General features: G+C 42.6%; 2 protein-coding genes across 10 annotated transcripts in view; both read left to right on the top strand.

Moving 5' to 3' along the window:
- htt (huntingtin) overlaps positions 1–8,870 on the top strand; it is a 41,134-nt gene extending 32,264 nt beyond the window's left edge. For 4 of the 6 annotated variants that reach the window (XM_075463746.1, XM_075463747.1, XM_075463748.1 and 1 more), the window contains 10 exons: positions 46–176; positions 491–623; positions 916–1,071; positions 1,156–1,346; positions 2,243–2,357; positions 2,503–2,716; positions 5,337–5,550; positions 5,765–5,927; positions 6,265–6,425; positions 6,574–8,870. In XM_075463746.1, coding sequence (XP_075319861.1) covers positions 46–176; positions 491–623; positions 916–1,071; positions 1,156–1,346; positions 2,243–2,357; positions 2,503–2,716; positions 5,337–5,550; positions 5,765–5,927; positions 6,265–6,425; positions 6,574–6,787 — 1,692 coding nt within the window. In that variant the 3' untranslated portion in view covers positions 6,788–8,870. The remainder of the gene's footprint in view (positions 1–45; positions 177–490; positions 624–915; positions 1,072–1,155; positions 1,347–2,242; positions 2,358–2,502; positions 2,717–5,336; positions 5,551–5,764; positions 5,928–6,264; positions 6,426–6,573) is intronic. The other 2 variants (XM_075463749.1, XM_075463750.1) reach the window with 1 other exon arrangement.
- A 1,580-nt stretch (positions 8,871–10,450) lies between these two features.
- The window catches only part of rgs12b (regulator of G protein signaling 12b), a 48,981-nt gene continuing 46,429 nt past the window's right edge, over positions 10,451–13,002 (top strand). For 2 of the 4 annotated variants that reach the window (XM_075463752.1, XM_075463754.1), the window contains exons 1-2: positions 10,456–10,602; positions 11,673–12,986. In XM_075463752.1, the coding sequence (XP_075319867.1) occupies positions 11,898–12,986 (1,089 nt within the window). In that variant the 5' untranslated portion in view covers positions 10,456–10,602; positions 11,673–11,897. Of the gene's footprint in view, positions 10,603–11,672; positions 12,987–13,002 lie in introns of all 4 variants that reach the window. The other 2 variants (XM_075463755.1, XM_075463753.1) reach the window with 2 other exon arrangements.

Consider the following 13,002-nt stretch of genomic DNA (forward strand, 5'->3'; position numbering starts at 1 on the left):
TATAAAAAAACCCTGTGGATTTTCTTGGGTTTTATTCATCTCCAGGTTTCCATCCATTCTGTGTGGTTGGGTAACAATATCACTCCTCTGAGGGAGGAAGAATGGGGTGACGATGAAGAAGATGAGACGGACACTCCGGCGCCCACCTCTCCACCTATGTCCCCAATAAACTCCAGGTCAGACAACATACAATTACTCGTATACCAATCAGCCGAAACATTAAAACCACTTTCCTAATATTGTGTCTGCTGGACCAGTTTTGATCCATTGTGACATAAACGCAGGTTGTTTGTTCATTAGCAGTGTTGAGGTCCTCTGTAGCTGTCAGTAACACCCACATTCGTGTTAAAACTCAAAGTTACTTAGCAAAGCTTTGACTTGTAATGAGATGATCGTTAATGTTCACCCCACCTGTTGGTTTTAATGGTGATCTTCATGTCGCCTGCACTAAGATGAGCATGCACACCCTAATCTGTCTGTCTGCTTTCAGGAAGCACCGTGCAGGTGTGGATATCCATTCATGCTCTCAGTTTCTCCTGGAGCTCTACAGCCAATGGTTGATCCCTGGCTCCCCAAGTAACAGGAGAACACCGACCATCCTCATCAGTGAAGTGGTCCGATCGGTGAGCTGTGATCCACACGATCAGCTGTTCAGCCAGACTTCTGTTCATCTGTGTTCTCTGCCATACTTTTAAACTAAACTCTGCCTAGCTTATATACATCTTACAGTATTCTCCATCCATTCTTTGATAAATGTACATTAAGATTTACTCTGGCTTTTCTTTTTTATGAAAAAAAAAGAAAAGATGCTTTAGCAGGTTTAGTCCCAGGTGAAGAGACCTATAACCAATAACTCACTTTCCCTCCTCCCTCTTTTTTTTTTTTTTTTTTTTTTTCTTTGGTCATTCTCTTTAGCTGCTGGCAGTGTCGGACCTGTTCACGGAGAGAAACCAGTTTGACATGATGTTCTCCACCCTAATGGAATTGCAGAAGCTTCACCCGCCAGAGGATGAGATCCTAAATCAGTACCTTGTTCCTGCCATCTGTAAGGCTGCTGCTGTGTTGGGGATGGTGAGTGAAGCTCTGTGTGATGAAACACTGGAGACAACGTTTTAATGTACTATTAAACTGATACTTTTAAATATATATTTCTAGGACAAAGTAATAGCGGAGCCTGTGTGTCGACTGTTGGAGATGACCTTGCGGAGCACCCACCTGCCCAGCCGCATGGGGGCCCTGCATGGGGTGCTATATGTGTTGGAGTGTGACCTGCTGGATGACACGGCCAAACAGCTCATCCCAACTGTCTCGGAGTACCTTCTATCAAACCTTCGGGCTATTGCACAGTGAGAATCACCCTCCTTGCAGTCACTGACCTCAGTTTATCTGCTAATGAGTTGAACTGATTATTAAAGGAGAACTGCGGTATTTTCAACATTAAGCCTCTTTTATGAGTCGTCTGCAATGTTTTAGAACCCCCTCACCACTTTTTTGATGTTTACTGCTGTCTCCGGTATTTGCCTAATTTTGATTCATCTCAACCTGCTTCAGAATGGCAAGTCATATGCATGTCCAAAAAGGTCCGTAAAAGCACCATAAACGCCCATTTTCAAAATCATCAACTCACCGGAGTGGTTACTGGTGTGCACTGGTAATCCATATCAAATTTCGTTGCGAAAAGTTGCTTCTGTCGTGTTTTATTTGGCAGCTCATTCATGCTCGAACTATTTTCTTAGCGGTGGCGGAGTAATATCAACGAACATCCAGTACAAAATGTCAAATAAAACACAACAGAAGCAACTTTTTGCAACGAAATTTGATATGGATTACCAGTGCACACCAGTAACCACTCTGGTGAGTTGATGATTTTGAAAACGGACGTTTATGGTGCTTTTACGGACCTTTTAAGACATGCACATGACTTGCCATTCTGAAGCAGGTTGAGATGAATCAAAATTAGGCAAATACCGGAGACAGCAGTTAACATCAAAAAAGCGGTGAGGGGGGTTCTAAAACATTGCAGACGACTCATAAAAGAGGCTTAATGTTGAAAATACCGCAGTTCTCCTTTAAAGAACCATCGGTTCAATGTGCAATTATTTTTTCCTCTACCTTTGTAAGGGAAGTAGGCATGCATTGCACCTGTTGGCCTCTAGGTGTTGCCCTTGACTTTTTAGACACAATACCACCAGCATTTCTATTTCTTTAACCAAAATCTTTCTATCGTGTTTCTGTTCTGCAGCTGTGTGAACCTGCATAACCAGCAGCATGTGTTAGTAATGTGCGCAGTGGCCTTCTACATGATGGAGAACTACCCTCTGGATGTAGGACCTGAGTTTATGGCTGGAGTTATACAGGTAACCCATATTACATTATTTTTTTTAAATGAGACCAGTCTTCATCAAATATTAATAAAAAAAACCAACGCATAAATAAGAGATGTTAATAGCCTAAAGATGTCTCCTCCTTAATTCTCTCCCTCATGCCTCTGTCCTTCTCCAGTTATGTGGTGTGATGGTTTCAGCCAGTGAGGACTCCACCCCCTCCATCATCTATCACTGCGTGCTGCGTGGACTGGAGCGCCTCCTGCTGTCAGAGCAGTTGTCACGTGTAGATGGAGAAGCGCTGGTCAAACTCAGTGTGGACCGAGTCAACATGCCGTCACCCCACAGAGCCATGGCTGCCCTGGGCCTCATGCTCACCTGCATGTACACTGGTAAGGATGACTTTAACATGATTGCTACCTTTAAATCCACCAGAATGCATTGTGTTAGTGAATGCTGGCTTCATCACTGGTGTGTATAGCATCATGACTTGATCTGAAAAATAACTGCAAAGCTGCTAACGCATCAAGCTAACTGCTTTGCCACAGTAAGGTTGCAACCCATTTCTTCCCAGTTTCAGTCATCCTTTACTGAAAGAGAAAGGGCAACAACGTCACAGCGCGTTGCATTCTGAGTTGTGGTCGTCATCTAGGGAGCTACAGTGATGAGCACCGGTAGTGAATGTTTAAGTAGTGTGAGGAAAAAGTTGTTTAATCTGAAATCAATGTAATGAGGAAATAATGTGAGAGAGTTGAATATTTATTGTGTCAAATTGTCAAGAGAAGCCAGGGAACAATGTTTGGAGAGGATCCATAACAGACTCATGACAAAGAGGAGCGCAGATCCAACCGGCTATATCCGCTAAACACACCCCATGTGTTTTCTTCTCTTGTGTGTGGTGGTAGTGCCTTTAGTTCAGATTGATCTGTTTACTCGCAGTGCAGTTTACAAATGAACGGGTACAGGAGTTACAGATCAGGTCATACTCACAAATGTATGCGGAGTGTAACCTGGTGGGCAAGCTTTCTATGCAATCTTACAGTGTATCATCTGTTTTCAAAATCCAACTGGTTATTCATTTAATTTAGATAGAGAAAAAGATTGGTAGCTCTCAGATCAGCAACTTTGTACAACCAAATTAAAGACCAAAGCAATTCAAGAGAAATACCACTCTCTTTTCTCATGTAATCAGAGAATAAAATTCTGCGTGTCCTCCACATGACAGGAAAAGTGCTGAAAAATGTTTCTGTGGTCCCCACCCCCTGCCATTTGGATCATGTGAAGCACTGTCATGCAACAACAACTTAACATACCTGCGTTTCAGAAGTAAACAAAATACAAATGACAGAATGCAGGGCGAATCAGCTTTGTGCACCTCATCTACCACGGATGAAGCGAGGGCTGAACCCTCCAACATGCGGCATTTAACAGAATACGATTTGGTGTGACATCTCATGCCCTTTATACTGCATGTAAAACCTCACATCTCATCACAAATTATTTGCCACTGATGTATATAAGAATCTAATAAAGATGAGAATTTAAAGGCTTGTAATGCAGCATAGAAACATAATGCTCCAGTCCACGTTTGGCTTTAAATGCAACCTGCAGATTCGTAACACAGATTACTTAAATGATAGGAATGTGTACCAAGAACTAAGTTTTGCAGGGAAAAAAATGATGTATTCATCACAGTAACATATTATAGTGATTTCAGTGTCAGAGCTTTGTACTTTAAAGTAGCACAAGGGAGGGTTAAGCTGAAGAAAGTTTAGCAAAAGGAAATATGGATCCACACAGCGGTGTTGACCCTGAAGAGGTCAAAATGTACATTTACAAGCACATGACAGACCACCACCTTATTATTTAGTATTGTTGACATTTGTTTAATCAGGAAATAAAAACGCTTAAGATTTCAAATATTTTTTTCCAAGAGCATCCATCAAAGAAACCAAGAAAGTACAAGGATCAGGAGAAATGATACTTTCCATCAGAGAGAAGTTCATTTGTAGCATGAGGAAGAACCCAGGAGGGCTTTAGAAGCACTGCTCAGCATGGCCACGTTTCCTGCACGTACACTGCATAAAATACATTGAGTTGATTAGTACGTTTTTTTTAGTTTTTTTTTTTTTAAGCTTTGTAAATACGACAGCATGAAATTTGCACTTTAAGTCCTATGTGAATCCCAAAATCCCTGCAAAACTAGATGACCATTGAGAGGCAATGAAAACACAATAATTAGTATTTTCCCAGCAATTCTACCGTAATGAAACCATAATAAATATTAGTGCATCACCCACGCGTTCCTGAGCTTGTGCATGATAGCATGACACTATAACACGTGCTGCTGACCATATAAGTCACATATTGAACAAATGTCAATTTTGGTTGACATTTGCATGATAACTAACTTTAATACTTGTTTTACTCATGTCTTCTGGTATATTAAAGAAAAGCATAAAAGTCTTTCAAAACTTAATCCTCAAGGTTACGATCAAGACTTCATCATGAATATACTTTTAGCTGCACCTGCTTGCTTCCTGCATGTAATTGAAATGGCATACCTCTGATATACCTTACCTCTAACCCTTACTGGCCCCTACTAACTGTAGCAATTCTTAGTATGTTGCTGTCCATATGTTATGACATAATATTTTGTTTTTGTTCAGAGCTAGTCAGCCAATTCTGAGATTAAACCCAGGCTCTTGTATATGCAAACTGACCTATAACACTCTTTAGCTGTATGTGCAAGCCGAGGCACATTACGCGAGGCTAACCTTAAAATGTATCGCAGCTAAGAAACTTGGAACGTGTTTAATATTTTCAGCACCAGTCACTTATAATGAGCATCAATAATGTCATTTGACTGATGGGAACTCCCAGAAATTCACCAAATATTTGTTTGTGGTCAACAAAATTCTAATCTAAATCATGTGAAAAGTTCCCGACTCCCACTCTAACCTTTACCCCACTGGTTCAACCGGTGCCACCCCCCCCTTTTCGTCTTCTCAGCGGTGCTTGCGTCGGGTTCAGACGTGACAGGGGTTAGAGGTCAGGTTGACTCTGGCTCTGCTGTAGCGGAGGGCGTCACGGCCGGTCATGTTGGTTTCTCCTCAGGCAAGGAGAAAGCCAGCCCTGCCAGCCGTCCAGCCCACTCTGACCCTCAGGCCCCTGACAGCGAGTCGATCATTGTTGCCATGGAGAGGGTCTCTGTGCTCTTCGACAGGTACAGACATCACACATTTCTCCTGACAATCATTTTTCCTCAGCTGTAAGTGAAGGTTTATGTGTGTGTTCTTATCTCTACACTTTCTTCTTTCATCCCTCTCCTTCTCACTACTTTTAGGTTTGTAGTCAAACTGACAAGAGAAACACTTTGACAACTTGTTTTTATTTTGCTTTATCTTGATTTGCCGTTCCTTGGTTTCCGGTTCCCTCAGGATCAGGAAGGGTTTACCCAGCGAGGCTCGGGTCGTATCGAGGATTCTGCCCCAGTTTCTGGATGACTTCTTCCCACCACAGGATGTCATGAACAAAGTCATTGGAGAGTTCCTGTCCAATCAGCAGCCTTACCCACAATTCATGGCCACTGTCGTCTACAAGGTCAGTAGCAGGACACGAGGGCACACTAATCACAAAATAAGATGGAAAAACCTATTACGGTCCTCTGTCCATCAGGCTGTTTTGTTGACAAATTTAATTATTTGAACAAGTACAGCAGTGTAGTCGAAGGTTCACTGGGAGCATTGGGCAGTATTTCAGTTAAATCCACTCCCTCCAAACTTCTTACATTGCATCTATGATTTAACCACCACAGTTTATACCTGTGTTAGCATCAAGCTGGAGCAAAGACACAAGGTTGTGGTTGTTCAATGCATCAGCTTATGCACACTAAAAAAAGATTTGGATTGATAAGTAATGTGTTCCTTCTACTTCCCAGGTTTTCCAGACGCTCCACGCGACAGGCCAGTCGTCAATGGTCCGAGACTGGGTGCTCCTGTCTTTGTCCAACTTCACTCAGAGGACGCCGGTGGCCATGGCGATGTGGAGCCTCTCTTGCTTCTTCGTCTCTGCTTCCACCTCCCAGTGGATTTCAGCACTGTATCCTTACATGATAGAGAGTAGATCTCATGAGTGGGAAAATGATTGAGGTTTTCGTATTTAATAGCGTTGAGGCATGAATTCACAATCAATATTTCGCTGCCGATCAGATTGTTAGGTTTGTTGTCCTCAACTCGCTGTTAACCAGATTGCCGCATGTGATCAGCCGAATGGGCTCAAGTGAAGTTGTGGATGTCAACCTGTTCTGTCTGGTGGCCATGGATTTCTATCGGCACCAGATTGACGAGGAGCTGGACCGTCGGGCTTTCCAGTCAGTCTTTGAAACTGTGGCGTCGCCAGGTAGCCCTTATTACCAGCTACTGGGCTGTCTGCAGTCGATCCACCAGGATAAATCTCTCTAAAGGCAACGCACTGAGGCGGGCACAGAGAGGGGCCGAGGGAGATGAAGTATGGGGAGAAATGTGAATTAATGAGATTTAGTAGGGTATACACCTCCCTGATGAGTTGTGCTGGAGGGAAAAAGAATGTTTATTCATAAAACTACTGTAGCCTCAACCCTCACCCCCCTTTCACCAATATGAAAAAAGTACAACAACCGAACCCAACATGATGAAGTCAGCGTAAAACTAAAGAGACATCCGAGTCCAGGTTCAGAGTGTCTGTTAAATGTCGACAGATGGGAAAAGTGAGCTCCTGCATCTATGTGAAGGACACTGGCTGTAAAACGGGTTCTGCCTGCAACCCTTGTGGACTCTTCTTTAACACACCATGGCACCCTTTCATTAGAAGAACAAGACATAAAGATAATCTAAGACAAATTCACAATATTTGGATTCGTTTATTTTCCTGTGAGGGCTTTTCTCCAGTATTGTGACGTCGGTAAAGTACAATAGACAAAGTATTTACTATATTTAATGGTTTAATGCATCTATTTTTAAGTGAGTTTTGTTAAAGAGTGCTTAATGTCTCATTAGGACGCTGACAATGGGCTGACACAAAAGGGTCAGAAATGCCTGCTTAATGTTGTCAATAACTGGTATACATTTAAGTTCTGTGGTCATTCGGACACGCAATAGTTAGAAAGAAAGTAAATATTTTATGTGTAAGAATGACCACTTATAGCCATAATATTGTCCTTTCTTTTCAAGAGAAGCAGGTGGTTTGTGTTGTTACTGCAGAAGAGTAAACTTAGTTCAACAAACTGACACCACTATTCTGAATATGACATCAAGAGGGCAAAAAAAACACAGGTATATGCTGGGCAGCATGAAAAACAATTACTCTGCAACGTTTCCAAATGTATACCTTATTTTAGCCGTTTAAGAGCCCATACACCCCAACAGTAACCGTGGAAACTGTTGAGCAAGAAAAATACCAAAATTGCAGTTATGTCTCTTTTTCTTTTTAATTCAGTAGCAGAGGGGAAAACACTTCCTCTTATGATTTTATTAAATTGCTTATATTGGTCTAGCCGCTTTTTTTTTTTTTTTTAAATTGCAGTCTTGTACGCTCCTTAATGCACCGGAATGATTCCACCTGTCCGTTTCTTGTACTTTTTACTCTCAGGACGTAAGATGTGACTATATATTAATGTTGTTGTAATAAGACTGAAACTAATTTACGGTCTCACAGTTAGATGGAGCTACCTTTTGAATCTTGTAAAAATAAATAAAAGATGTACAGTTATATGAAAGCCATGCTGCATGATAAAATACGACTTGTGTAAAGGAGCGAGGGCCTGGACAGCGAGATAATGTGATGCCGTTTTCTTTTGTCTTTACACGAATACAAACGGAAGAAAATGAAAAGTTGCAAGCTTTTAGTGTTCGATTAAAGACTTGGAGTAACGAAGCCCAGCACACTTCCAGGCGACTCGGTGTGTACACCTGCCTTAGATGAGACTGAATATGTATGTCCTGTACACTGAAAGCTTGAAAGCATGCTTAGCATTACTGCTATTTTCCTGCATTGTGTTTAATACTGTATTTCCATGGGTATTGTTGCCATGACTGTTGTGTGGAAGAGGTGAAACGCAATCCAAAGGGAGCCTTGTGACCTTAGCGACCAACAGCAGCTTTGACAAATCAACTGAGGAGGAGGAAGTGTAGCGATGCCACGTCACAGCAGGAGTTTTCTGGTTTCTGTTGAGCTTTAAATATTGTTTTGTCTCTGTTTGATATTGGTAAATATATTACATCATTGTCTTTGTGCAGACTATTAAGTACACACACAGCACTTAAAAACTTGAAGTTCTCTCCATGTTGATGTTTAGGCGCTTTGTTGATCCGCAGCGAGTCCTGCATTTCGTAAAAAATTAAACATCACGGTGATTTGTATGCTTAATGTTACCACTTTCCAACCTGATCAGCAGTGACCGGTTTCATGTTAGAATAATGTATTCACACAATAAAGGAGTCCTCAGCAGCTGTTGTATAAATTCCAATGTGAGGCCTCACTGAAGCAGATTAAAGGAGCCTAACCAAGTCCTGTTTCCAGAGTCATTTTCCGTGTGTGGAGCAGTGGAGAAGAAATGCAGAATGACAAAAGTCTATTTTTTTTCTCTCTACTACTTTAAGGATTCAAGAACGTGATGGAGGATGAATCCTTTAACTTATCTGGCAGAGAGCAAGAGGTCCCCTGCAGGGGGTAATACGATTATCCAGAAGTCTTTTTGTGCTTTTGTTAGATGGGCTTGAAGGTTTTGGACAAAAGGTCTTGTTCAACTGATTTAACACACGTCCCTTTAAGGCTTTATTTGATATTTTTTGGTCGAATGAAAAAGCTGAGAGTTGATGTGTCCCATAATTTAAAGGATCTTTGTGATCAGCATGTTAGCTCTTTGCTTTAATGGATTAACTCTTTTCCCCTTTCTGGAATATACAGTTTAGCTACAAGTCAACATTTTTAATTCTCTTTTCAGCAGGAAGTAGAAACAAAGACTGAACGGTGTTATTCCTTTTGCTTGTTCTTCAGACTGGATCAACACTACCCCAGATGAAGCTTTTACTTAGTTATTTTTAAAGTTGCCTGTTAAACTATAAGATTGTGCATTTCTGTTAATTTGATTATTTCAAAGAGATTCATCACTGCATATGGTCTGTAGAAATAAATCATTCCAAGATGTGACACTGTTGTAAATCAATCTTGACAGCTATGATGGCAAACCAGATGAAGGTGTTATATGTTTGCCATTAACAATATTACTGTCATGACTGCTTGCCATCATCAGGATCCGCTGAATGTCTCTAATTCAATCAACCTTTGGGGTTTCAGACTACCAGAGAGCACAAGCTGTTTGTTGCCAGCTGACTCCAGTTAACCAGAGAGGCCACAAACAGTCAAAGGGAGCTGAGCTGAATCTCCATGTGCTCATTTAAAGGTGCAGACTCTAACCGGCCTCCTACACTAGCGACGAGCCACACAGTGTAACCTTTCCTTTTGTCAACCGAGCCGCAATTCCCTTTTATAGAAGACGAGCTATGAAAGTATACTCTTGTTTTACAGCACCCATTAGGATGGCTTGTTTGATTAAAAGGTATTAAGAGGATTACCAGACAGCTGCCATATGGTCAATGAAGCACTGAAATCACGATAGCACTTTAAATTAAGCAACTGTGCATGTTGTAATGGTTAAACTTTACAGCTTTACATTGTGTTATCGGTAAGATTTGCACTGAAACTTTATCCTGTCCCAGAAATGTTTAAGTTTTTTTTTTTTCATTATCACTTCATTATAGCTCAGTTAGGCCAAGCTTTTCATAGCCTTTCAGCTTAAATCAACACCTTTTGATTTAAAGCAAGGCTTTAAATGCTGACACAAATTCACATATTTCCACAGCTCCGTAAACACTATCCAAAACACATGAATATTTTTTGCTTAAGTGCTACAACTTTGATTTTCACATTTTACAATAGTGCTGTTAAATTAATACTACTATATTACTATATATGACACACGAAGCGGGTGAACCTGAAGCACTTTTTTTTACTTTAATATCTTGCTTTATTTAAAGTTATGAGTCCCCCTTTTGCACGCCCTCCTCAGTTGCCCACTCTAAACACACCTCCTCTCCCCCAGTCCTCCTCCTCTTAGGCCACTTCGCCAGATGGTGCAGTCTTTTCTTTTGTTTACCCATCGCCCCTGAGTTTACCTAACTAACCCTAGCGACAAAACTATGGACTCTTCCCGAGCAGCATCACCGCTGGACACCGAGAAGTAAGTCATTTTTTAAATATCCGGCTTAATAAACCCACTGGCCCGAACATCTTTATCGAAACATGAAAAGACCTGCATCTTACTTAGCCATCCCAACTTTTTTTTTTTCTTCACAATTCAGAGGTATTTTAGCCAGCTGTTGCCGTTTCTTGCTGGCTGGTTTCTCACTGTGTGCTGGTTAAAACTCGAGGGCTCTCTGCTTCCAAAAAAACATCCTGCAGTTATAACAACCGGCTGCTCTGACGACTGTTGGCTCGCGTTTTGACACCTGTGTAACGGGCTACCGTTGGTACTTTTATTTGTGATTTCTCAAGCTAACTTTTGTCAATCTATCAGCATAACCGTTGGCTATCTGATTGACAACCAGAAAAGCCAATGACAGGGTATAAAAATCTGTGTACACTGCTGTTGCCACGGTTACAGACCGACATTCCAAAGATGTGGAACTCGAGGGGCGGGACTAAAGCTCAAGCAAGGGTGGGTGCACGGTTGGACGGCAACAAATGGCAAGAAAAACTTTTTGAAACCACAACAAACAATAAATAAAATACTTAAGCTCCTCTGTGTGAAGCTACAGTCACGTCACTGTTAATTTCTCCCACCTGCGACCACTATTCAGCCAGTGCTAACCTCCTTAAGGCGTTCAGCTAAATGAGCTAACGCTACAACGTCAGCTAACATGTTATTAGTTGAAACTACAAATTCTGATTAAATAGTTAAGTCATACAAGTGAAAGTTGTAGGTTATAGCAATAAAAAATAGACAGTTTTGAGGTTAGAGACGCTTTTAAGCCATCACAAAGCTCAGGTGTCACAGGTGCGCTCACCTGCACGCCTCGCTGCACTGTTCTGACTGCAATCTGCACAGGTGTGGCTGAGTCGGCCACCTCCCCTCATCTCCCTGCCTGATAACTGTACACAGCAGAGGCGTTTCTCCACCACATGAAAAGAAAGGCAGCAAATTGAATGTGTGGAATAAGTCATTGATTAGAGCTCAAGGAGAGCAGTTGACGGCAAATAAAAGTAGAAATAAACTCCTGACTGACTGGTCTTTGTTCTTGTGTTCCTCAGGTAATATGCCTGGAAGAGAGAGTGACACCAGGATGGGACCGCTAACAAGCTTGTGTGAAAACTGAGGCCTGGTTCTCACCCATCTGCTGGATTTTGAACTGCTGCTCATCTTTTCGAAGCAGCCTGACAGCAGCGCTGTTAGACGGACATCCAGCATGCCTTTTGTTCTTGCTTAAGCAGAAATCAGGCATTTAACATGAGAAATTAAAAGTTACCCATTTATCAATGGACAAAAGAAGGCTTCCTGGCACAATGTCCAGGCAAATGGATTCATCATCCAAGAGACGCCACTGTGGTGGAAGTGGAATGAACTTCCCTCAACCTCCCCCACCTTCGTCCGCGTCCTCATCCCTCCAGCAAGGTCGTATTCAGGCTGTGGAGGTGGCAAGAGGAAGAACAGGGTATGGTTTTACACTGTCAGGCCAAAGCCCTTGTGTCCTAAGCTGCATCCTGAAAGGAAGCCCCGCAGACTATGTGGGGTTGCGTTCAGGAGACTACATCCTCTCTGTCAATGACATAAATGTCTCCAAGGCATCACACGAAGATGTGGTCAAACTGATTGGGCGTTGCTCTGGCGTTTTGAAACTTGTCATCGCTGAGGGAGAACGTCACAGGCGCCACCACCAACGCTCTGCTGGCAGCCGTCACCACAGCAGCAACACGCTGGCAGCATCTTACCTGGACTCTTGCTCCAGTGATGATGAGCTTGATGGTTTCTACGACAACGGTGTCAACAACAACAATAACGGCAGGTCAAGTTGTGGAGCCCGTGGCGGATGGTACAAACCCAAACTGGACTCAAAGCAGCTGGGCATCAACAGAGCAGAGAAGGTGGTTGCAGAGCTGCAGTCTGGAGGAATCTTCAACATGATCTTTGAGAACTCCAGCCAATCTTCCAGCAGCTCAGACAAAGAAAGGCCCGGGGTTAGCTCCACGTCAAAGCCACGTCCGCTGTCTGATCCAGACTTCCCCCCATATCGTAACTCATCTCGTTCCCAGAGCAACCCCAACCTCCTCTCCGAGGAGGAGATGGCCCAGGTTCTGAATGATGATTCAGTCTTCCTGGAGTCAGACTTTCGCCATCTCAACCTTCACCACCACGAAGAACAAGATGTGGACGTTGGAGAAGGGGGCGATTTTGGCCTAGAGCCCAGCGAGGGCATCCTGAACGTGGGGATGATAGTTGGCTATCTTGGCTCTATCGAGCTGGCCTCCACTGGGAACAACCTTGAGAGCGACAGCCTGCAAGCCATCAGAGGGAGCATGAGGCGTCTGAGGGCGGAGCAAAAGATCCATTCATTGGTCCTCATGAAGGTTCACCTGATTGTTT

Source organism: Odontesthes bonariensis, chromosome 4 (assembly GCF_027942865.1).
Source record: "Odontesthes bonariensis isolate fOdoBon6 chromosome 4, fOdoBon6.hap1, whole genome shotgun sequence".
NCBI classification, from domain to species: Eukaryota; Metazoa; Chordata; class Actinopteri; order Atheriniformes; family Atherinopsidae; genus Odontesthes; species Odontesthes bonariensis.